Genomic DNA, 26,937 nt, shown 5'->3' on the forward strand with positions numbered 1-26,937 from the left:
ATTAGCATTATTTAACAGGCTACCATAATCTTCAAAAAATGTTAGTTTTATAAATCTCTGCCAAGTGCAGTCACGTTAAAATGATTAGCCCCAACTGGAAAACCTAAAAACCCCCAAGTAGAAAAATCCTGTCTTTGTTCATGAGAATAAAAACTACAGAGGAAGAGCTGATTGGTGAACAGGAAGTAGATAAGGTCATGTTTTTATATTTCCTGCTGCATTTCCCTTTCATTATTACTATATCAAACAAACCGAGCTCAGAAACATGATGTCACCCTGGAAATTGATGACAATATCTTAGACTCCAATGTCATTATTGTCACAGTCATTTCTATCTTCTGTTCATGACTCAGAAAGGTTGCTTTATGTTTTTGCTAACAGGCCTCATGACCATTATCATAAGATTAAAAACTAACATATCAAAGTCAAAACAGATTTATATATAAAAGACAAATCTATAACTATCTATATCTATAAATCTACAAACATGCATATTTTAATAACAAAAATAAATCTGGTTTAAACTCTGCATTTTGAAAAGATTCTGGAAGAAATTAGTGTGTGTGTTAAAGAAATGGGAAATCTGTTACCATGAGATTTGAGCACAGAGATTTCAGCTACTATTTTGCTATCTTCATTCATTTTATTTTGGAATTATAAAAAAAATGTAAATACTTAAAGCAGTATATACTTCTATCTATTTTGTGTACCACATGTCGTACACTCAGAAACGGGGAGCCTGATATTCACCACAGATTTACACACATATGTTTTTAATACATATAAGCAAAAAGTGTTTTAAAATTCATTGAAAAATTTTATGAAAAATCAAAAAATAATTTGATGAAAAATCAAAATAATTTGATGAAAAATCAAAATATTAAATCTGTTTTTATTACAGTGTTAAAATGTAACTTTATAAAGACAGAAACAGACCTAAAAATCTAAAAATCACCACAAATGCTATACAAACATTATGTATCACTATCAGCAATGCTGTAATAACACTACACCATTATATATACCATATATCCATGTTTATATAAACAAGAAATAATAAAAGATCATAACATTAACAGGTCATACACAACCTGAATTCCGAAACAGTTAGGACATTTTTTTTAAATTTGAATAAAATGAAAACTAAAAGATTTTTAAATCACTTGAGCCAATATTGTATTCACAATAGAACATATATAACATAACAAATGTTTGTACTGAGAAATCTTCCACATAAGCTCATTTCAAATGTAATGCCTGCTACATGTCTCTGAGTAGTTGGGACAGCGTCATGTTTAACTGGTGTAGCATCTCCTCTTCTTTTCAGAACAGTTTGAAGACGTCCGGACATCGAGGTTATCTGGTGTTTTGGTGTTGGAATTTGGTCCCATTCTTCTCTGATATAGGTTTCCAGCTCCTGAAGAGTTTGTGGTCATCTTTGATGTATTTTTCGTTTAATGATGCACCAAATGTTCTCTGTAGGTGAAAGATGTGGAATGCAGGCAGCCGATTCAGCAGCTGGATTCTTCTACGATGAAGCCATGCTGTTGTAATAGCTGCAGTATGTGGTTTTCATTGTCCTGCTGAACTACACATGTGCCTTGACCCACAGGATATGACGGTGCTTCTGGACCATACGGCTTCCTTTGTGCATGTTAGAGCTTTAGGTGGCATCTGCAGAGGGAAGGCCGAAAGTGGTCCTGAGTCCATGTAGTGATGTCATTGACACAATCATGCCGATGAGTGATTCAGTGTCGTCTGAGGGACCGAAGACCATGAACATCCAAGAAAGGTCTTAAGCCTTGTCCCTCACACAGAGATTTCTTCAGTTTCTCTGAATCTTTTGATGATGTTCTGTACTATAGATGAGATTTACAAAGCCTTTGCAATTTGATGTTGAGGAACATTGTTTTTAAAGTATTCCACAATCGTTTTACACACTCTTTCACAGATAGCCTATCTTTACTTCTAAGAGACTCTTTAACACATCTCTTTTATAGCTAATCATGTCACAGACCTGATATTAATTATGACATCATTAGTTGCTGGATGTTCTCCCAGCAGAATCTTTGCAAAATGTCTTGCTTTTTCAGCCATTTATCACTATTTAGTGACATGTAGTATGAAATGAGTTTATTTAGTGGATAAAAGTCTAAACTTTCTCTGTTCAAACATTTATGTTATCTATGTTCTATATTGAATAAAATATTGGCCCATGTGATTTATGATATGTGATTGAATGTGATTTATGACATGTGATTGAAGCACTTCAACTAGCACTTCTTTCCTTATCCTTTGCATTTAAAAAAAAAAAAAAAAAAAAACCTTTGACACTTTTTCATTGTAACTTTGAACAAATGTTTTAAACTCATGGTATCTTAAGTATGTAACCTAGTGAACCAGCATTAATGTATTCAGTGTTAGAGATTTAAGCACTTATGTACGTCGCTCTGGATAAGGGCGTCTGCCAAATGCTGTAAATGTAAATGTAAATTTATTCATTCAATCATTCACAATTTATTCAAATGTTAGCAATTGCAGTTCTGGACTCATATTAATTCTCCTATTAATAAATAAATATTGTAACCTGTGTTATAAAACATTTGTGGACGTTCTGTTACAGAACAATCCTCATCTTTACAGTGTAACAGTTACTCTGCTTCATCAGGAATTATTATGAAAAGATTCGGACACAATTTTCCTCTAATGACTCAGCTTCAGTGTGGAAATGTCTGAAAGCCATCACCAACTACACAACACCTCCCCCCCGCACTGTTCAGTGAAGTTGATGTGTGTCAGGTCCTCAGGAAGATCAAGTGAAGAAAGGCTCCAGGCCCAGACAGCATTTCACCAGCCTGTCTGAAAACCTGTTCTTCTCAGCTGGCCCCCATCTTCACACGAATCTTCAACAGATCACTGGAACTGTGTGAAGTCCCCTCATGCTTCAAAAGCTCCACCATCATCCCCGTCCCAAAGAAATCCAGAATTACCAGACTTAGTGACTACAGACCTGTGGCTCTAACGTCTGTGGTCATGAAATCATTTGAAAGACTGGTTTTGGCTTATCTGAAGGACATCACTGGACCCTTACTGGACCCTCTGCAGTTTGCCTACAGAGCAAACAGGTCTGTGAATAATGCAGTCAATATGGTATTATGTTCTGCAGCATTTGGACAGACCAGGGAGGATCCTGTTTGTGGACTTCAGCTCTGCCTTTAACACCATCCTCCCATCACTCCTCCAGCCCAAATCAACCCAGCTCTCTGTGCCCTCCTCTGCCTGTCAGTGGATCACCAACTTTCTGACAGACAGACAGCAGCTAGTGCGACTGGGAAAACTTAAATCCAGCACCTGCACCATCAGCACTGGCGCCCCTCAAGGTTGTGTACTGTTCCCACTGCTCTTCTCACTGTTCGGCCTCATCCAGGACGGTGACGAGTTTGTTTACAGACTGGAGGTTGAACGGCTGGCTGTCTGGTGCAGTCTTAACAACCTGTAGCTGAACACGCTCAAAACAGTGGAGATGATCGTGGACTTCAGGAGAAACCCCCCTGCTCTCCCCCCACTCACCATCATGGACAGCATAGTGACAGCAGTGGAGTCATTCAGATTCCTGGGAACCACAATCTCACAGGACCTGAAGTGGGACATTCACATAGACTCCATTGTGAAAAAGGCTCAGCAGAGGCTGACACTCTTTGAACTATTGCCATCTGGTCGACGCTACAGAGCCCTGAGCACCAGAACGACCAGCCACAGGAACAGTTTCTTCCCTCAGGCAATCTATCTGATGAACACTTGACATACATGGAACATACAACACTATTTAACATCACATTATTTACCTAAACTTTACACATACTTATTTATATTTCAATTGCACATTTTACACTTGTACATTTGTCTATATTATATATGTGTTCTTGCCTTGTCAATGTCATACTTTTACACTGTGGAGCTTCTGTCACTAAAACAATCTGATTCTGATGGATGAAGAAATGTATTCGTTATTTCACAGAGGAAGGCCAAATGCAGTGGGCCTCAGCCAGCCTGCTCATGGCCATTTAACTGGTAGTACAAGTAATTCTATCGAAGGAAACGTCCCTCCCAGTCCTCAGGGGACATCTGTATCAAACCTGTCTACAATCTGTGTCCGTTCACTCGGAAGGGCCAAAGACAGAGGAGGTGAGTAATAATGGAATAATGTTTTTTTGGGGGGAGCATCTGCCGTAAAACCTGTGTCAAGTGGGATGCTCTTTCCCTACTCCCATTATTCCCTTATTACACTGCAAAGGGATGGGAGAATCTGTGGCCAGGAGCATCAAAAACCAGAGATCATTATGGATTATTATGTCACAAAAGGAGGGGTGGGCAACATGGACAAGCTGGTGAGGACTCTACGCTGGCCACTGCTGATGTTCTTTGACATATTGGACATATCAGCATACAATGCCTTTGGTATCTGGATCACACTGAATCCAGAGTGGAACAGAGAGAAGCTCCAGAGGAGACGAGGGACTGGGAAAGGCACTGGTGAGACCTCAAATCCAGAGACTACAACATGTTCCAAGAACCCCAGCCTGTTCGTCCATCATGAGGAGGATTCAGCAGTAGAATGCTGTTGCCCCATTTACCCGACCTACAGAAACACCATCTGAAAAACCTGAAGTGAGTGTGTGATGCTGTTGCATATGTCTGTCACTCATGCCTTGCGAGAGGGAGAGGTGCTAGTAAAATAATTTCCTGATCTTTTCAGCATTCTAGGTTGCGTCCACCAGCATCAAAAAGAAGCGCTGTGAAGTGTGTGGACCCAAGATGGACAGAAAAACACAATATTCATGCATCAAGTGCAAGAAATACATATGCAACACACACACAGTAAAACTCTACCCCTCATGTATTATATAGGCTGGTATGAAAAGGCAATGTGTTCAGTGGGTCTGATGTGTCTAGACTGACATGATTACTGTATGCGTTCAGCTTTTGTTGTGTAAACTGACCTGAAATTTCAAATTAAGTTCAAATAAATAAAAATAAATAGTTTTGAAAAACTTTGCTTCCTTGTAAATTTGTTGATTTTTTTTTCCACTCATAACTTGATTAAATTTGATTGTCTTTTTTATATTACATTTTATTAACAAACAAACAAAAAACGAGTAGCAATTTAATTAAAAAATGTGATGTAATAAAGGTAAAGGGCAAATATTAACCATATATGCAGTTTATATTGCTTGTAATTGGGATGAAGTAAACATCTGTAGAGTATTTTAACATAAAATTTTTGATTGTGTTGAATTAAAAACCCAAAAAGGCAGTGGTTCCACCAGACCGACGAACACTGGCTGAGTAACAAAAATGAGAACACCATACAAGGATGCTTGTATAAACCATAGAAGGAAGTTCTTCAAATCTCAACTTGTTACCTGTATAAAAGACACCTGTAATCATTCATTTTCAAAACTCTCCAGCAAGGCCAAGACCAAAGAGCTGTCCAAGGATGTCAGGGACAAGATTGTAGACCTACACAAGGCTGGAATGGGCTATAAGACCATCGCCAAGCAGCTTGGAGAGAAGGTGACAACAGTTGGTGCAATGATTCGCAATTTGAAGAAACACAAAATAACTGTCATTCTCCCTCGGTCTGGGGCTCCATTCAAGATCTCACTTTATAGAGTTTCTATGATAATGAGAACGGTGAGGAATCAACTCCCAAAAATACACAGAAGGATCTTGTCAATGATCTCAAGTGAACATCATATTCACCAAGACAACGGTTGGTAACCCACTATGCTGTGAAGGAGTGAAATCCTGCAGTGCTCGCAAGGTCCCACTGCTCAAGAAAGCACATGTACAGAACTGTCTGAAGTTTGCCAATAAATATCTGAATGATTCAGAGGAAAACTGGGTTGAGAGGAAAAGTGTTGTGGTCAGATGAGACCGATGATTAGACCAAAATCGAGCTCTTAGACATCAGCAGGAATGCAGCCTTTCAACCCAAGAACATCATCCCCACCTTCAAATATAGAGGTGGAAAAACTTTGCGTAGGGGTGTTTTTCTGCTAAGGGGACAGGATAACTTCAAATACTTATTTCACTCATTAAAATTCAAATCAATTTATAACTTTTTTGAAATGGATTTTCCTGAATTTTATTTTGTTATTCTGTCTCTCACTGTTAAAATAAACCCTTAAAATTATAGACTGATCATTTCTTAGTCAGTGGGCAAATGGGACCAGATAACTTTTCCCTCACTGTACATATATTTAGTTATATGGTTTATATAGTTATCATTGTATACATCTAGAAATAGCAATAAATTAGAGTCATATAATGAGGTTCATTGAAACACTGAGTTAACACCTCACATTTAAGGTACGGATACATCTGGGGGTTTTCATTTATATATATTTTTCTAATAGATACATGCTTATTGTATACTGTGCTATCTTTCTGGTTCCTTCATGTGAGTTTAACCAATATACAATGGTATAATTTAGTCGAGCCTGTGGTGGGTTTTCCTTTGCTTCATATACATCTAATAATAATCTAGAATTTTTATTCTGTTAATTCTTATTTCTTTTATTATTCGTTAATTCCTTTATCATTAATTATGTTTACCTTCTGCTCTATGTTTATGTTCTGTAAAGCTGCTTTGAGACAATGTCTATTGTAAAAAGTGCTATACAAATAAACTTGAATTGAATTGAATTGAATTCACCTATGGACGCTGCTCTCCCTAAGAATTGTGTACTTTCCAAAACTCTGTTCTATATGCATCACATTATTAGACACAGTATTAACACCTGGATAGTGGTCCAATATTTATATACATTTTAATGCAGTTGTGTCTAAAGAGAAAGCACACATAAAGGGACTTATCATTTATTAACACTTATTGTGCATGGAACCACAACTTGAGGGCACTGCCGTCCAGGAAGCTAGTAAACACACACACACACACACACACGTATGCGCGCGCACACACACACACACACACACTCAGACACATACATACATACATACACACATACACATGCACATGCACACACACACGCACACACACACACAGACACACACAGACACACACACATACATACATACATACACACATACACATGCACATGCACACACACACGCACACACACACACACACACACACACACACAGACACACACACTCGTATGCGCACACACACACACACACACACACACACAGACACACACACTCGTATGCGCACACACACACACACACACACGATGGGAATTTCATCTCTTTTCATTGAGTCATCACTGATTTTCATTATAGTCAGTATATTTGGCTCATGAATCTCACTAATACGTGATGACTCTTTCAAATGATTCATTGCCACTTTTACGTAGAACGGACAAAGGAAAAATTGCAGTGACTCATTTGGTAGCCAAAAGAATCAAATGTACTTTGTAAGTTTATAGTCACCCTTCTGACTCCCATATGTTGAGCTCATTTTCGCTTTTTGTTGTAAATGTCATAAAATGTCATAAAGCATAAATACATCTTAGCACTTATTTGTAGAGAAACAGTAAATGTGTGTTGTATACTAGGAAACCAGTTATAATTTATGTTAAATATGTTTGCGAGGGCCGAGGCAGATGGGACAGATGAGGCTGTACTTTGAGGATTGTTATAATGCAGCTATAACAAACTGACCACTGTGTGCATGAACCACAAACATGTCTCATAATACACTGATTATTTATTGACCTTCACTCTTCTACTATTTTGTGACAAATCGAATCACTAGTAAGAGAGAAATAATAAAAGATATGATGTACATCCGCATGAAGACAGAAACAAATCAAACACAATTTTAAAGCAGAACGAAAAGATATACAGGGGAGGGAAGAAAAAAACCAAATAATTACACAAACAAAACGATCAGCTGTATGTTACATATATTAATATAATAATATTGGTATATACATGCCCAGAAAGAGCACAACAGATGAAATTTTCGCTCTGAGAATGTTGATGGAGAAGTATACGGATGGTCAGAGGGAGTTGCACTGTGTGTTTGTAGACTTGGAGAAAGCGTATGACAGGGTGCCAAGAGAAGAGCTGTGGTACTGTATGAGGAATGTTAGGAGTAGCAGAGAAGTATGTTAGAGTGGTGCAGCACATGTATGAGAGGTGCAGGACAGTGGTGAGGTGTGCTGTAGGTCAGACAGAGGAGTTCAAAGTGGAGGTGGGACTGCATCAGGGATCGGCTCTGAGCCCCTTCCTGTTTGCTATAGTGATGCACCAGTTGTCAGAGGAGGTCAGACAGGAGTCTCCTTGGACGATGATGTTTGAAGATGACATTGTGATCTGTAGTGAGAGCAGGGAGCAGGTGGAGGACAACCTGGCGAGGTGGAGGTTTGTGCTTGAGAGAAGAGGAATGAAAGTCAGTCGTAGTAAGACTGAGTACATGTGTGTGAATGAAAGGGGGGGAAGTGGAACAGTAAGGTTACAGGGTGAAGAGGTGAAGACGGTACAGGAGTTTAAGTACTTGGGGTCAACAGTTCAGAGTAATGGAGAGAGTGGGAAAGAAGGAGTTCTGTGTGATAGGAACATATCAGCAAGAATCAAGGGGAAGGCGTACAGGGCAGTGGTGAGACCAGCCATGCTGTATGGTTTAGAGAAAGTGTCACTGAAGAAGAGACACGAGTCAGAGCTAGAGGTAGCCGAGCTGAAGATGTTGAGATTCTCTTTGGGAGTGACAAGATTGGACAGGATTAAGAAACAGTACATCTGAGGGACAGCCCATGTTGGACGTTTGGAGGACAAAGTTAGGGAGGCCAGATTAAGATGGTTTGGACATGTTCAGAGGAGGGTAAGTGAGTATATTGGTAGGAGAATGTTGGACATGGAGCTGCCAGGCAGGAGGCAAAGAGGAAGTCCAAAGAGGAGGTATATGGATGTAATTAATGAGGATATGAAGCTAGTGGGTGCAAGTGTTCAGGATGCAGAAGATAGGGATAGGTGGTGAGAGATGATTCGCTGTGGCGACCCCTGAAGGGAAAAGCCGAAAGAAGAAGAAGAAAATATACAAACATGGTACGTTTTAATAGGTTTGAATGCAACCAACATGATTTTCTTTTATAGCAGAGAAATGTAAATAAAAAGTAAATGAATTCATGTTAACAGTCTGTAGAATAAATCAGATTATATTTAAGTTTGTCTGACTTTTTTATTTTAAGTACATTTTGTGAAATAATTATTCATTACTTATCAAAGGAGAAAGGATTTAAAATCTCTGTACTTTTGTTCAGGCTGTTAAACGCTGGTCAATTCTGTTCATGTCATTCTTCACCCACATGACTTGGGGATCTGCACACACATGATGACCGTCCTGTAGAGTAAAGCTGTAGAGGAGAGAGAAGATTTACAGTGAAACTGTAATAAAATCAGACACTCTGACACGCCCCAAACCTCCAAGATAATATAAAGTTAGATCCATATATAAGATTTATAAGTTAGATTCAGTACTATTCAGTACTACAGTTCTATTACACATAAACATAAAGAATTAATAGATATGAAATTACTAATTTTATTATTCATTAAAAATAAACAAGAGACTGAACACTTACATGACTCCAGGTTTTGTACAATGAAGTTACTTTATATGTTGTTATGAAGCTTACAGGGATTTGTTCTTTCAGAAACTTGGTACAGCACTGATCTGGTCCATCTACAGCTGTGTGAAAACATTTCTACATTTAGTTCTGTGATTAAATGTTCAATAAGAAAATATTAGACACTTTTACATCTAGTATCAGATGCAGATTATTGTAGCTATTAAACTGTATTATCTTAATGTAAGTGAGAACAGGAACTAGCTTGTGTATAAAAATTTTGTAATCAATTCCTGTATGAAAGACCAACAAAGTGTTTAATAAATAATAAAACATTTATTACTCCTGATACTTTCTGATACTCTTCAGCTCCTGTCATCAAATGAGTCCAGTTTTATTTGCAGTCCTTTTTGTAAATTAGAGACTAATTTCATAAATAATTTTCATATTTTGTCTTTTAAGTACAAGTTTACAATTTTACAAATTTATGAATCACTCTGAAAGTTTTAAAAGAACTGATTTTACCTTAGACAAGACGGAATAAAAAGAAATAAAAAGAACTAGACTTGACAAAAGAACTAATTTAAGTCAAATTTAAGTCTTGCTCTACAGCAACAGCTCTTTAGCTGTGAACATGATTCATTTACATTTTTTTGGCTTTTTTTTCGCAGACTAGTAATGGTATTTGGCACGTCTTTATATAATATAACTTCTTCATTTTTTTTTTTTTTTTTTTTTGTCGTCCAATCATCATTTTGGTTTCTATCCACATTAGTCATTAGTTAAAAACCAAAAACAATATGTCCAATAAATTAAACCTATCTAAAAATATATCAGATCCCCACATATATATATATATATATATATATATATATATATGTGGGGATCTGATAATATATATATTATGTTAATTTTCCAACTCATACTCATGGTCACACGCTTGATCTTGTTTGTACATCTGGTCTAAATAATATCTCTGTTGACAGTTTAGCTACGCCTCTTTCTGACCATAGACTCATTTCCTTTGATTTTACATTTATCTGTCCAGTCAACCACATCTAAATTCTAACCATACATTATCGTCATTTAAATACTGTTGACACTAGCTTGCTTCCTCTATTCTTTCTGATGTGCTAAATTTAACTTGCCCATCTATGATTTATGACAAGTATTGCTGTTCTGTTGAGAAATTGTTGGATGAGTTTGACCCAACTAAGATTAGGTCTGTCCTGAGCTTCGAGGTTTGAAGGTAAAATGTAGACAACATGAACGTCTCTTCAGGAAAACTGGTTCAACTGGACATTTTCTTATATTTGCTGAATGTCTTCAGCAATATAAATTGGCCTTAAATACAGCCCGCTCTTCCCATATCTGCAGCATCATTAACAAAGCAAGCAATAAGCCCAAAATGTTATTTAGCACAATTAATAAACTGATTCCAGCACCAAAGCACAACCTTAGTGACTCTGAATCCATGGTTATGTGCTGCTTTTTCCTGAACCATTTCCACGGTAAGCTAGATACTCTGTATGCGACATTTGGTGAGGAACCAACTACCGATGAGCATATGAAATCTCAATCTAATAATTGTATGACAACCCTAGCCTTAACCAATTCCTCATTAATCAATGTGCTAATACAAAAATCTAACTCCTCATAATTTATTCTTGATCCTGCGCTTACTTTCCTGCTAAAAGACTGTACATTGGCTATTTCCCACCTTATTAATATGTAATTTATCTCCTCTACTGTACCTGTGTCACTTAAGACTGCTGCTGTTACTCCTATACTCAAAAAGACAATCTGGACCCGGCAGACTTATCCAACTACCGCCCTATTTCCAACCTGCCATTTGTATTGAAGATTTTGGAAAAGGCTGTGGCCTCTCAGCTGCAGTCATTCTTAGCTGGTAATAACCTTCGATATTTTTCAATCTGGCTTCCGCCAACAGCATAGCACAGAGACCGCGCTAGTAAAGGTTGTTAATGATCTTTTACTCACTGGAGACTCAGGTAGTCTCTCTATACTTCTGTTATTAGACCTCAGCTCTGCCTTTGATACTGTCTGTCATAAGGTATTACTTTCCCGCTTAGCGGAATTTGGCATATCAGGCTCTGCACTATCCTGGTTTTCCTCTTACAGTACAGACCAAAAGTTTGGACACACCTTCTCATTCAAAGAGTTTTCTTTATTTTCATGACTATGAAAATTGTAGATTCACACTGAAGGCATCAAAACTATGAATGAACACGTGTGGAATTATATACGTACATAACAAAAAAGTGTGAAACAACTGAAAATATGTCATATTCTAGGTTCTTCGAAGTAGCCACTTTTTGCTTTGATTACTGCTTTGCACACTCTTGGCATTCTCTTGATGAGCTTCAAGAGGTCGTCACCTGAAATGGTCTTCCAACAGTCTTGAAGGTGTTCCCAGAGATGCTTAGCACTTGTTGGCCCTTTTGCCTTCACTCTGCGGTCCAGCTCACCCCAAACCGTCTCGATCGGGTTCAGGTCCGGTGACTGTGGAGGCCAGGTAATCTGGCGCAGCACCCCATCACTCTCCTTCATGGTCAAATAGCCCTTAAACAGCCTGGAGCTGTGTTTGGGGTCATTGTCCTGTTGAAAAGGTGGTATGTCCAAACTTTTGGAAGGTGTGTCCAAACTTTTGGTCTGTACTATATATACATATATATATATATATATATATATATATATATATATATATATATATATATATATATATATATATATATATATATATTAATAATTGAACGTTCATTTAAAACAGCATTCATTAAAAAAGGATTAAATGATATCGAAGCTGTCGATTCGAGTGACGTTTATGATTCGAGCATCTCTAATGTACAGTACAGTAATGTACAGTAAGAAAAAAGATTAAGCTGTAGATGATTTCAATGGAATTCTGAATGTCCACATCAGTGGTCACCATCACTATTTCTGAATGTGGTAGACATTAGGTGGTTCTAAAACTGCATCAGCATGAGACCCCCTGGCAGTATGCAATGTGCATCCTAGTTTGTGTCCCCTTCCACAGAAAATGAATGACACGAAACAATTTCAAACTTACAAACCATAAATATGAACTAATACAAAAGAATGCTTCATGCAATGATTTGATAAGTTATGTTGGTCGGTAGTCTTTTTCTCTGATGATTACATTCAATAAATTCTATAGGCGTAGTTCATAAAATGTCAAAAGTGTGGCTTGCCCTCTGTGCCATCTGGCAACTCCTCGGGAGACATGATGACCATCCGTTTGGAAACAACTAGGTTAAAATCCATATTAATGGACTTGTATTACATAAAATAATACATAATGTTATTACAAAATGGAGGTTATGCTTTGGTGGGGTTGTTGCCACTGTCTTATTTGTTGAATTCTTTATACTTAACTGGATTTTTAATTGATTCACAAATAAAGACTGAGAAGCATAGGATGACCTTTCATGGACCTTTCAACCCTTCTGGTAATAACGTACGAGAAGTATTGTTTGTATTGTGTAAGTCTGTTATTGAATTACTTGTACTGCTTCTCATCTTGGCCAGGTCACTCCTGTGAATTTTAATTTCAGTGAATTCTACCTGGTTAAATAAAATAAATAAATAAAAAACTAATGGATAATTATTTTCAGTTTTTTCTCCAAAACTTGGTTGTTACATTTCCAGGTTAAGTTACATTTTTACATTATATTTGGTGTGGTAGCCTATCTTATTATTTTGATTCCTAAATGCATGTTTATAACTGAATTTTGCTAAATAAACCATAAATATTTGACTGAAACCTGTCTATTAATATCTGTTTGCATGAACTTTAAGTTTGAAATTTTGTAACTGTTGCCCTGCCTCTTACACCTGGAGCCTCGTACTTTTAATTCCTTTCTATGGTATCACACTGGGAAAACGGAAGGAACGTTGTGCTTTGTGAATTACCCATCTTGGGTTGGTAAACGGCGTGTGCTACAGTTTACTATGCCGATTGCGAACCGCAATAGGGAAACCGTTTGCCAGAATATACCCTGACCTACATAGACGTGTATATCTGTGATCTGGTAGTATGAGTTGACCTTCAGCTTGTTCTCCACATGTGGCATGTTGTCTGGTGTCTCTGTCATGCTCAGGAGGGGCATTTATTTTTGTTGCTGCTGTGGTTTGGCTCCACTCATCCCCTTACAATGAAGTATCACTGCACCACAGTTCTTCTGACTGTCAGTAAACATAGCACCTGGAAATAATAACTGTCAGTGCAGAGAATTCTGAATAGATTCTGTTCTTGGATGAGGTTCACTTGTGAAAAAGGTTCTGTTCATGGAAAGTGTTGTTGTAAACTTTTTCCAGAGAAGACTAGGAGACTTGTGCCCCTTTTCCACCGAGGCAGTTCGAGTGCTGGTTCGGAGCCAGAGCCTAATTTAGAACCAGTTCTTTCTGTTTTGACCGCCAAATCACCGGCTCTGAACCAGGAAAAGTGGTTCTTAAGTAGCACCAAAACGTTGCTGGTCTAGACTTAAGAACCGCTTGCGTCAGGAGCTGGGGACAGGGCTACTGTTAGCGCATTTGATAATGTACCTTGAGTATACTAATGTTTAATACACTTTTACTTTACCGCGATATGATACATTATCAGCACACATGATAGTAGTTAGCTACATGCTAAGGCTAAATTTTTTTCTGTGTTAACGATAAAATAACGTTATGTACTTTATCGATTACAACCTACTTATACAGATTACACGGAGCCGCACGTACACGTTTTATTCGCCGCGTTTGGATGCCAATGTAGGTTCGCAAAGCGGTGAGCATTAACAGTAAAGCAATATCCGCCATTGTTGTTGTGTTTGTGTTTGCCGCTGCTGCGCTAACGTTGCTGGGACACGTGACACGTATACAGTGATGTCACACTTGGCGCTGTGATGGCTCTCTAGCCGGTGGAAAGGCAAACTGGTTCTTAGAAGGTTCGCCAGTGGAACCAACTTTGAACCAGCACCAGCACTAGCTCTGAACCAGCACCCGTTTCTTTCCGGTGGAAAAGAGGTTCTAGTGACAGCAGTGGAGTCATTCAGATTCCTGGGAACCACAATCTCACAGGACCTGAAGTGGGACATTCACATAGACTCCATTGTGAAAAAGGCTCAGCAGAGGCTGACACTCTTCAAACTGTTGCCATCTGGTCGACGCTACAGAGCCCTGAGCACCAGAACGACCAGCCACAGGAACAGTTTCTTCCCTCAGGCAATCCATCTGATGAACACCTGACATACAGGGAACACACAACACTATTTAACATCACAAGTCAAGTCAAGTCAAGAGTCAAGAAGCTTTTATTGTCATTTCAACCATATATAGCTGTTGCAGTACACAGTGACATGAGACAACGTTTCTCCAGGATCAAGGTGCTACATAAAACAAAGACAGGGCTAAGGACAGTAGTCTTAGCCACATAAAGTGCAACTGTGCAACCTGGTGCAAACAGTGCAGGACAAGACAAGCAAGACAGTGCAGGACAAAAAGACAGTGCAGGACAAAAGACAGTGCAGGACAAAAAACAGTGCAGACATTAAGTTACACGACAATACAAAAAGTACAAAAAATGCAATACACAAAAGACAATAAACAGTAACAGAAACAGCGCCGACTGACCAGTGTATATACTGAATGTTCAAACAATATTTTGTGCAGTAAAAGAATGAACAGCAGCAGGTTCTTAGCAGCAGGTCCTTTGGATTATATATAGAGTTGTGCAAAAAACAGCAGTTGAATGAAACATTGTATAGTATGTGCGAAATGGCTGAGATATTGTCCAATATGTGCAAAAACAGCTGGAATGTTGGACAGTATGTGCAAAAACAGCAGAAAAGTGTGCAAAACAGTGTGTGTGTTTTGTGAGGGTCTATGCAGTCCACACAGATGATGTGTGTGTATGTTGTGCTCAGTATAGTACAGTTCAGTTATTGGGAAGTCTGATGGCTTGCGGGAAGAAACTGTTACGCAGTCTGGTCGTGAGGGCCTGAATGCTTCGGTACCTTTTTCCAGACGGCAGGAGGGTGAAGAGTGTGTGTGAGGGGTGTGTGGGGTCATCGACAATGCTGTTGGCTTTGCGGATCCAGCATGTGGTGTAAGTGTCCATGATAGAGGGAAGAGAGACCCCAATGATCTTCTCCGCTGTCCTCACTATCCGCTGCAGGGTTTTGCGATCCGAGATCGTACAGTTCCCAAACCAGACAGTGACACATTATATACCTAAAACACATACTTACTTATTTATATTTCAATTGCACATTTTACACTTGTACATACAAATTGTCTATATTATATATGTGTTCTTGCCTTGTCAATGTCATACTTTTACACTGTGGAGCTTCTGTCACTAAAACAATCTGATTCTGATGGATGAAGAAATGTATTCGTTATTTCACAGAGGAAGGCCAAATGTAGTGGGCCTCAGCCAGCCTGCTCATGGCTATTAAACTGGTAGTACAAGTAATTATATCAAAGGACACGTCCCTCCCAGGACATCTCTATCAACCCCTGTCTACAAGCTGCGTCCGTTCACTCGGAAGGGCCCAAGACAGAGGAGGTTAATAATAGTGGAATACTGGGTTTTTGGGAGGAGCATCTGCCGTAAAACCTGTGTCAAGTGGGATGCTCTTTCCCTACTCCCATAATTACCTTATTACTCATCTCCTCTGTCTTGGGCCCTTCCGAGTGAACAGACGCAGATTGTAAACAGGGGTTGATACAATCTACAATCTGCAATCTGCGTCCGTTCACTCGGATATAGGACTGAGTGCGGTTTTCGGCACCACTTTGGGCCGTACACACTCTCACCAAAGCAACTAAGTTTATATTTAGACTTTTCACTCAATTCTCTTATGAATAATTTCCTAAACAGCTTGTCATAATATATATATACGTATGTACAGATATCGATTTTGTACATTTGCCCTCTTACAAAGAAATGATCAGTCTATAGTTTTAATAGTTTATTTTAACAGTATACAGAGACAGAATAACAACAAAACAATCCAGAAAAACACATTTTAAAAGTTATAAGTTTTACAAGTTATAAATTGATTTCCATTTCAATGAGTGAAATAAATATTTGATCCCCTATCATATCAGCAACATTTCTGGCTCCCAGGTGTCTTTTATACAGGTCACAAGCTGAGATTAGCAGCACTCACTTTTAACCCTTGTATGGTGTGCCCCCCCTGCACATTTATATTACATACAGGATGTTCGGGTTCCACTGAACCCAGGGCTAATAAAAGTGTGGAAATTGTCGGTCCTGTGTTCCTTTGACCTGTCACTTTGTCCTCATCTTGTCTGGGCCTGCGGTTAGTGTATGTGTATGTCTACAATCCCCTGTCTACAATCTGTGTCTGCTAAATACCAAATGTATGGTTGGAACGATACGGAAAAACAAGTCTGAGCTCACAACCCAACTGCTGACTACAAAGAACAGGCCTGTCAGGTCTTTCAAGTTTGTGTACACAGCTGTCACATCCCTGGTGTCCTATGTGCCAAAGAAAGGCAAGAATGTGGTACTCGTGAGTACACTGCACAGGGATGGGAGAATCTGTGGCCAGGAGCATCAAAAACCAGAGATCATTATGGATTCTTATGCCACAAAAGGAGGGGTGGACAACATGGACAAGCTGGTGAGGACGGTTATTGCATTTTATTAAAAAAAAAAAAAAAAAAAAAGAGTAGCACTATAATTAAAAAATGTGATGTAATAAAGGTAAAGGGCAAATATTAACCATATATGCAGTTTATATTGCTTGTAAATGAGATGAAGTAAACATCTGTAGAGTATTTTAACATAAAATTTTTGATTGTGTTGAATTAAAAACCCAAAAAAGCAGTGGGTCCACCAGACCGACGAACACTGGCTGAGTAACAAAAATGAGAACACCATACAAGGATGCTTGTATAAACCATAGAAGGAAGTTCTTCAAATCTCAACTTGTTACCTGTATAAAAGACACTTGTAAGGCTGGAATGGGCTTTAAGACCATTGGCAAGCAGCTTGGAGAGAAAATGACAACAGTTGGTGCAATGATTCGCAAATTGAAGAAACACAAAATAACTGTCATTCTCCCTCGGTCTGGGGCTCCATTCAAGATCTCACTTTATAGAGTTTCTATGATCATGAGAACGGTGAGGAATCAACTCCCAAAAATACACAGAAGGATCTTGTCAATGATCTCAAGTGAACATCATATTCACCAAGACAACGGTTGGTAACCCACTATGCTGTGAAGGAGTGAAATCCTGCAGTGCTCGCAAGGTCCCACTGCTCAAGAAAGCACATATACAGAACAGTCTGAAGTTTGCCAATAAATATCTGAATGATTCAGAGGAAAAATGGGTTGAGAGGAAAAGTGTTGTGGTCAGATGAGACCGATGATTAGACCAAAATCGAGCTCTTAGGCATCAGCAGGAATGCAGCCTTTCAACCCAAGAACATCATCCCCACCTTCAAATATGGAGGTGGAAAAATTATGCGTAGGGGTGTTTTTCTGCTAAGGGGACAGGATAACTTCAAATACTTATTTCACTCATTAAAATTCAAATCAATTTATAACTTTTTGAAATAAATTTTTCTGAATTTTATTTTGTTATTCTGTCTCTCACTGTTAAAATAAACCCTTAAAATTATAGACTGATCATTTCTTAGTCAGTGGGCAAATGGGACCAGATAACTTTTCCCTCACTGTACATATATTTAGTTATATGGTTTATATAGTTATCATTGTATACATCTAGAAATAGCAATAAATTAGAGTCATATAATTAGGTTCATTGAAACACTGAGTTAACACCTCACATTTAAAGTACGGTTACATCTGGGGGTTTTCATTTATATATATTTTTCTAATTGATACATGCTTATTGTATACTGTGCTATCTTTCTGGTTCCTTCATGTGAGTTTAACCAATATACAATGGTATAATTTACTCGAGGCTGTGGTGGGTTTTCCTTTGCTTCACCTATGGACCCTGCTCTCCCAAAGAATTGTGTACCTTCCAAAACTCTGTTCTATATGCATCACATTGTTAGACACAGTATTAACACCTGGATAGTGGTCCAATATTTACATACATGTTCATACAGTTGTGTCTGTAGAGAAAGCACGTTAAACTTTACTAACCGAAAATGAAGGGACTTGTCATCATTCATTAACTACTATTGCATGGGACCACCACTTGAGGGCACTGCTGCCCAGGAAGTGTAGCTAGTAAACACACACACACACACACACACACACACACACACACACACACACACACACACACACACACACACACACACACACACACACACACACACACACACACACACACACACACACACACGATGGGAATTTCATCTCTTTTCATTGAGTCATCCCTGAGTTTCATTATAATCAGTATATTTGGCTCATGAATCTCACTAATAAGTGTCGACTCTTTCAAATGACTTTTACTTAGAACGGACAAAGTAAAAATTGCAATGGATCCGAAAGAGCCAAAAGAATTGAATGTACTTTGTAAGTTTATAATCAAGTTTGTAAGTTTATAATCTAAAACCTTCTGACACCCATCTGTTGGGCTCATTTTCTCTTTTTGTTGTAAAATCATCAAATGTCATAAAGCATAAATAAATCTTTTTAGCACTTATTTGTAGCGAAACAGTAAATGTTTGTTTGTACTACTAGGCAACCAGTTATAATTTATTTTAAATATGTTTGCGAGGGCCGAGGCAGATGGGTTGTTTGGGGTTGTTATAATGCAGCTATAACATACTGACCACTGTGTGCATTAACCACAAACACGTCTCATAATACACTGATTATTTATTGACCTTCATTCTTTTACTATTTTGTAACAATTCAAATCACTAGTAAGAGAGAAATAATAAAAGATATGATGTAAATCTGCATGAAGACAAACAAATCAAACGCAATGTTAAAGCAGAACAAAAAATTATACAATGGAGAAAAAAATCAAAGAATTAAACAAACAAACTGATCAGACATGTGTATATGTTACATATATTAATATAATAATGTCGGTATATACAAACATGGTACTGTACATTTTAATAGGTTTGAATGCAACCAATATGATTTTCTTTTATAACAGAGAAATGTAAATAAAAAGTAAATGAATTCATGTTAACAGTCTGTAGAATAAATCAGATTATATTAAGTTTGTCTGACTAGGTACTTTTTTAAGTACATTTTGTAAAATAATTATTCATTACTTATTAATGGAGAAAAGATTTAAACCCTCTGTAGGTTTGTTCAGGTTGTTAAATGCTGGTACATTCTGTTCATGTGATGTTTCACCCACTTGAAGCTGGAATCTGCACAAAAATGACGACCGTCCTGTAGAGTAAAGCTGTAGAGGAGAGAGAAGATTTACATCAGTGTGAAACTGTAATAAAATCAGAAAATCAGACACTCTGACACGCCCCAAACCTCCAAGATAATATAAAGTTAGATTCGTATATAAGATTTATAAGTTAGATTCAGTACCAAGTTCAATTCTATTACACATAAACATAAAGAATTAATAGACATGAAAATATTAACTTTATTTATTCATTAAAAATAAACAAGGAGCTGAACACTTACATGACTCCAGGTTTTAGACACTTAGCATCTGTTACTTCATACTCTGTAATGACTCTTACAGGGATTGGTTGTGTCAGAAAATCGGTACAGCACTGATCTGGTACATTTCTCTCTGTGTGAAAACATTTCTACATTTAGTTCTGTGATTAAATGTTCAATAAGAAAATATTAGACACTTTTATATCTAGTATCAGATGCAGATTATTGTAGCTATTAAACTGTATTATGTCACAGTTGAGTTCTGGACTCTGATTGGTCAGAAGGTGTTGATTAATTCTCTATAACAGCAGCTCTGACTGTAGTGCAGGTTTATATTAATGCACTCGCTCTGATACCTTATGGTTTTTATAGTAACGGCTCGTTCACAAGGACACGTATGGCAGACACATCACATAAACAGATGTAAAAACCTGTGTGATCATTGATGTAGTGAAGTTTTCTCTAAGGAGAATTTTATCTAACATTTTAACATCTTCAGGACAGAGGAGTTTACACATGAAGAGAGAATAAAGAGAGACTGATGAGGAACAACTGTTTATAGCAGTGAGACCAGGAACAAACTTATATAATAAACCTGTTTCTGTGACATTAAATGTAACTAATATAGCAGCAAGCAGCGATGGCGGGCCCTCGCACGTTTTTTTATTGCTATACGGTGCCTCCCAGAAAAGTTGGTAAATATCAGTGGACTATTTTATGTTTTTACTGACCCATTTGGGGACTGTAGGTAAATGAAACTCCACATTTTAGACAAATGGGGGCGCTATTGAGCCACTTAAGAGACACACCTTTGTTTGACCTTTTTGTCCACACTTAACAGCCGACATGTGATGCATGTGTCAAATTTCAAGTTAATCTAAGCACGCCAAAAGCCTTAAATATGCCTGAAATAAAAGTAAATTTGACACGATGCCATGGCAACAGTGTTTGAGATATCAAAAATCCGTTCACAATTTCGCATCACTAATATCTCTGCGTCATGGTGGCCAAGTCTGGTCTCAATTGCATGAACCCCCTAGGAGGAGCATTTAAAAGTTTATCGGATGCAGCTGTCAAAAAATCCACCTTTGTGACTGACACACTTCCTGGGGCCTGTTGGAGGTGCTATGTCCGAGATTCACAATAGGCAGCTCGATGCGATTGGAATCCTTGGCCGAACATACACACCATGTGTCATTACAATAAGAAATTTTTTGCTTTAGATATTAGACATTTCCTGTTTCTCTGAATACGTCATAATTTAGTCGCCTCGCCATGGCAGCACCGTTCGGGATATCAAAAATCCCTTTGGAATTTAGCAATTGCAATGTCTCGCCATCATGTTCACCACGTTTGACGTCAATCGCATGAATTCCCTAGGAGGAGTACTTAAAAGCTCATTGCATGCAACTGTGAAAAAAATCCACCTTTGTGACTGACACACTTCCTGGGGCCTGTTGGTGGCACTATACCCGGGACTCACAATAAGCACATCGATGCGATAAGAATTCTTGGCTGAACATACACACCCGTGTCATCACAATAAGACATTTTTTACCTTAGATAGAAGACACTTCCTGTTTCTCTGAATTCGCCATAACTTAGTCGCCTCGCCATGGCAGCACCGTTCGAGATATCAAAAATCCCTTAAGAATTTCGCAAGTGCAATGTCTCGGCATCATGTTGACCACATTTGATGTCAATCGCATTAATTCCCTAGGAGGACTACTTAAAAGTTCACCGCATGCAATTATGCAATAATCCAAAATGGCTGACTTCCTGTTGGGCGGAGCTCATAGTTTAGAGCGAGAAAGTTGTTCGGGTCAATGAGATCTATATGCGTACCAACTCGTACATGTGAGTACATAATTGCCCGACCTGTGCACAAATGTTTGTTTTTGCATTACAGGGGTGCTACAGAGCCCCCCTGCCATGCCCGTATTCCAGCCTTTGCCCGAGCCTAGCGTCGCATGACTCTGATGTGTGTGCCAAATTTCAAGAGTTTTTGAGCATGTTAAGGGACCCCAATTGGCCAATGTGTGCTAAAAAATAAAAAAAAATAAAAAATAAAAATAAATAATAAACCCGAGAAAAAGAGTAGGGCTTCGCACCATCGGTGCTCTGGCACTAAATAACAATAAACTTTATCTTACCCTGGGCTGTTATGAAGGACTGAAGGCAGGCGAGAACCAGCAGGAGAGAATGAGAGCACATGACTGATGATGATGATGATAATGAGGAGGAGGAGGAACAGAATGGTATTGATTCAGATGTATCAGGTTGCAGATGGACATCAAACACAAAGGACTAGAAAGCCACCACACGATGAGATCCAATTATTTTTATTTCTGAAACAGAGGAATATCATCAGTGCATCAGGAGGCAATGACTTCCCCCTTTATGACTGCTCCGGGTGTGTGTTCACGGTGTGTGTGTTCACTGCTGTGTGTGTGCACTTTGGATGGGAGCTGGAGGAAGTGTCTGGGGAGAGGGAAGTCTGGGCATCCCTGCTTAGACTGCTGCCCCCGCGACCCGGCCCCGGATAAGTGGTAGTAGAAGAAGAAGAAGAAGAAGAAGAAGAAGAAGAAAATGCAGAGAACGAATTCTGAGTATGGTTCACTGTACTTAGCCGTATGTCACATCACTTTATGGGAACAGTAAGTTACATATCATACTTATACACAATAATATTTACATCATATGTATAATAATTAACGTCAGTCACATTTATGTGTATCTCTTTTTCCATGTGTTATAAACAAAAAAAATGAAACACAACAAATATCTTTTCAGCTCTATTTCATATCTACATCATCCTCCCCTTTCTAAACATGGACTCTTCCAGTCTTACCCCCTCCTTTCGATGACAGATGGACTATTCCATAAGGTTCCACCTGAGTTAGCAGGTAAACAGGTAAACAGCTTTAACGCCCATATTCCAGTTTACACGAGTAGTTTAGACAGAGTTTGTGATGTTACATTTATCTCAACTGATCAGTATTTTGTATAATAAAAAAGTGTTAATAAAGTAATGACAATCTCTCTCTCTCTCTCTCTCTCTCTCTCTCTCTCTCTCTCTCTCTCTCAGTCTGTAATAATATTGTCTTGTGTTTTCTCTGTATGTATATCTGTATTGTATATTTACAGGACCACATTTCTATACAAAACCAATAAATGAAGTGATGTAGAATTGAAACAGTTTCACTTTGAGACATTATTGTTCTGACCAGACAAACTGTAGCCTTCAGCCAAACACTAAACATCAGCAGACAACACAGTTAAACACTACAATCAGCTTATTTCATGTAACCAGTAATAAAATATCATTGTAAAGATCAGGAATAAATTTACCCAAGTTACTCGAGGGGAGAGCCACAGTACATCCACAGGGTCATTAACCCTCAGTGTGTACAGTACTCACAGTCTGAGACTGATGCATAGTCCATGAACCCTGAACACAGGAAGTGCTGCAGCAATGGTACTCCCACTCGACAAAATACCCCAAGATAGGTTCCAGAACTTTAATAATGTACTCTCATAAACCAAGAACAACAAGTGGAGCTAAAACTCTTCTTATACAACGACGTGCAAACCAAAAATATAAAACATCAGAAATCTGATTGTTTAAAAGACTGTAACCAAACATATCTCACTCTACTGGCATTAATAGTGTAAAATAAATTGAAGATAATTCAATTTCAATAAGTGTCCCTTTATTAAAATATTAATATTTTAAAGATTTGATGTTGTAAATTGTTGTGTAGATCTTTGTCTGTACTCATGAATATATTGTTTTTGTTCGTATGTATAAGCACAAAGTCAAATGTCGGTATATTTGAATCTGGGGGGTATTCCAGAAAGCTTGATTAACTTACCACTTGATAAATCATAACCTTTGGGTTGATTTACCCCAAACAGGCACACCATGAGTATGTCGGTTCCAAAACACCTGAGAAGAGTTAGTTTAATCAACCTCCAACTGGTTACCCAGAGTTTATGTGCGTGCACGGTGCATATATAAAGACATTTTCAATGGATCGCTGATTTCACGAGTCACCATGGAAACTCAAAGCGAGAAAAAGAGAGCGGCGTATTTCACAGAGGCGGAGTTGGAGGTTTTAATGCACACTTATGAGGAATTTAAGCCAATAATATTAAAAAGAAGCAATACAGCTGCATCGGCTAAAGCAAGAGAGTTGGCTTGGCAAAAAATAACGGACAGAGTAAATGCGTGAGTGTATTAAAGTTCTTGTGGCTCCAGAAGGATTACACCTTATTAAATAAGAAATATACATTATTTTAAACTAAAGAAATAAATGGCAGGAAAAGTAAATGCTTTCATAGTGATATAACATATTCAAAAGGATGTATACGTCATACTTCATTATTTTGCATTATAATAAAATGGGAGCCAATACCAAATTTGTAATTTAAGCCATCAAAATGAAACACAAAAACATTCTGCAAAAAGGTAATATTTGATTACACAATTACTGAACTATTATCATAACAGGATTTAGTATATTCATTCTGTCATGTAGCTAATAGAAAGAAGACTGAAGCCCGTCTAACTGGCGGGGGCCCACCACCACCTCCCCTCACCCCATCTGAGGAGCTGGCTCTGTCCCTTAATTATGGGCGACCAGTGGTTGCTGGCATTCCAGGGGGCAGTTCCTCGCACACACCATGCACCACAAGTGATGGTGAAAAAATGGTGAAATGTAAGTTTACCTATATGATTTTTTTAATTTTTTGTCCTAATAAATTACTATCTCTGTCAACTTAAAGGCTTTTTGAACAAGATTAATTTTTATGTAGGCTTATTTTATTTAACTGCATATGATGTATAGGCTACTGTGATCTTAGTCTGACATGTTACTCTTTTCATGTATTATTTTCTTTAATAATATTGAGAATTTAATGGGTTGTGTGTTCTTATAGATACTGATGGACGGATTGTATTATTGGACCCTCCAGAAAGAATGCAGTCTGTCACAGTTGTAAGTGATTTGTTGTCAGGTACCTTTAGTTGCGTTTAGTTTTTTTTTTTTTTTCCCCAGATAATGTATACTTGAATATTTCTCCTGTGGGATGAAGATGATGAAGATGACGATGAAGAGACCACATCTGCTGTGACAGAAGTGGACAATGCTGGTAGATCCACTGAGGCATGATGCATACCATTTATAATGTATGGCCCCTTTTTGCATTAGAGTAACAAACTGTCATTGTCCTTTCAAAGTACATACCTAGGGATTTGCCCACAGATGAGGGTCCTTCAACCTCAGCACACAGTCTAAGCAGGGTAAGAATTTGTGTCCAGGTGTCCATATTTGAATTTTATTGTCTGACCAAACAATCTCATTCATTACATTTTTCCACCTTCCTAGTTGCCAGCAAAGGAGTTGTATAAGTTCCATCATCTAAGGACCTTATACAGCTTCAAATGGAAGAGAAAAGGCTCCTCTTTAAAAAAGCAGCACTTGAAATTGAATTGTTCCAGTAATTCAATTTTGCATGTTACTGTTAAATGTACTGTTGCATGTACTGTTGCATGTTAAAAGTGGTGTGTGTGTGTGTGTGCGTGTGTGTGTGTGTGTGTGTGTGTGTGTGTGTATATATATATATATATATATATATATATATATATATATATATATATATATATATATATATATATATAGGCCAGTGCAAAAAAATTCATAAAAGTAATTTTGACAGATCCTGTCTGTCAAAAGTCTTCCGTCTCTGCTGGCCTCTAAAATCTGTAGGTGTTCCTCTGGGCCATCTTCCTCAATACAAGGAGGGTGGCACTCTCCTCTTATAGTGGCAATATTGTGAAGCACAACACAAGCCACTAAAATGTCGCATGCCCTCTCTGGACTAACCCGGAGCCCACGCAGACACTGAAACCAAGATTTGACGATCCCTATAGTCATCTCCACCTTGGCCCGTGTTCGGCTGTGAGCCGTGTCTGTGGTCCAGGCTCAGGTTCAGGGTAGGGTGTCATTAAATAGGGCAGACAAGGGTATCCTCTGTCCCCCAGCAAGTAACCATTGTACTGTCCTGTAATGATTGAAGTGTACAACACAAATAGAATGTAAAAAGGAAAAAAAAATTGTTTAAAGCAAAACATACCCTGCTGAAATGTTTGGCATAATGATGACTTGCGGAAAATTCTGGCATCATGCACAGATCCTGGCCATTTTGCCTCGACATTGGTAATGATTTGGGTTGCCTCACATATTACCTAGTTAGTGGAAAAAGTAATGACTTTAATGATTTTTTAAGAAGGGAAAAAATTAAGTTGTTACCTGCACATTGAATAGATTTCCTATTAACATAGTCTCCCTCATTTATTGGTGGAGATTTAATAGGAATGTGAGTGCCATCAATGCACCCAATTACATTTGGAAACCATGAAACAGAAAGTGGTATGTGAAGTATGAAGAATGGAAGTATGAAGTGTGTGTGCACATAATGAATACATGTATGGATATAAATAATATGACTAAATATTAAATATGCGTCATAGATTTTACTACAAAGGACAAACCTGCCACTCTGTGGAATTCGTCTTTAATAACAAGCAGAGGTTTATGGCCAGGGAACTGCACAAACGTGGGTAAGAACTGTTTAAGTGCCAAACATACTGTATGAACGGCTCTACACACAGTTACCTTTCCCACATGCTCTGAATCGCCCACACTGTACAAAAAATG

At 38.1% G+C, this 26,937-nt stretch overlaps 2 protein-coding genes and 1 long non-coding RNA gene across 4 annotated transcripts in view; all 3 read right to left on the reverse strand.

Moving 5' to 3' along the window:
- LOC113649477 (C-C motif chemokine 18-like) overlaps nt 1-23,684 on the reverse strand; it is a 43,702-nt gene extending 20,018 nt beyond the window's left edge. Inside the window, exon 1 of the mRNA XM_047809977.1 lies at nt 23,567-23,684. The gene's annotated coding sequence lies outside the window, so the exon portion shown is untranslated. The remainder of the gene's footprint in view (nt 1-23,566) is intronic.
- The window catches only part of LOC113649478 (C-C motif chemokine 3-like), a 22,595-nt gene continuing 15,342 nt past the window's right edge, over nt 19,685-26,937 (reverse strand). The window contains exons 2-3 of one of the 2 annotated variants that reach the window (XM_047809956.1): nt 20,237-20,348; nt 19,685-20,000 (exon numbers count right to left, since the gene is read on the reverse strand). In XM_047809956.1, coding sequence (XP_047665912.1) covers nt 19,904-20,000; nt 20,237-20,348 — 209 coding nt within the window. In that variant the 3' untranslated portion in view covers nt 19,685-19,903. The remainder of the gene's footprint in view (nt 20,001-20,236; nt 20,349-26,937) is intronic. The other variant, XM_047809960.1, reaches the window with a different exon arrangement.
- LOC125140719 overlaps nt 25,966-26,937 on the reverse strand; it is a 1,413-nt gene continuing 441 nt past the window's right edge. The window contains exons 2-3 of the long non-coding RNA XR_007139935.1: nt 26,354-26,465; nt 25,966-26,281 (exon numbers count right to left, since the gene is read on the reverse strand). This is a non-coding gene — a long non-coding RNA (uncharacterized LOC125140719). The remainder of the gene's footprint in view (nt 26,282-26,353; nt 26,466-26,937) is intronic.

This window comes from Tachysurus fulvidraco, chromosome 1 (genome assembly GCF_022655615.1).
Source record: "Tachysurus fulvidraco isolate hzauxx_2018 chromosome 1, HZAU_PFXX_2.0, whole genome shotgun sequence".
In the NCBI taxonomy this organism is placed as follows: Eukaryota; Metazoa; Chordata; class Actinopteri; order Siluriformes; family Bagridae; genus Tachysurus; species Tachysurus fulvidraco.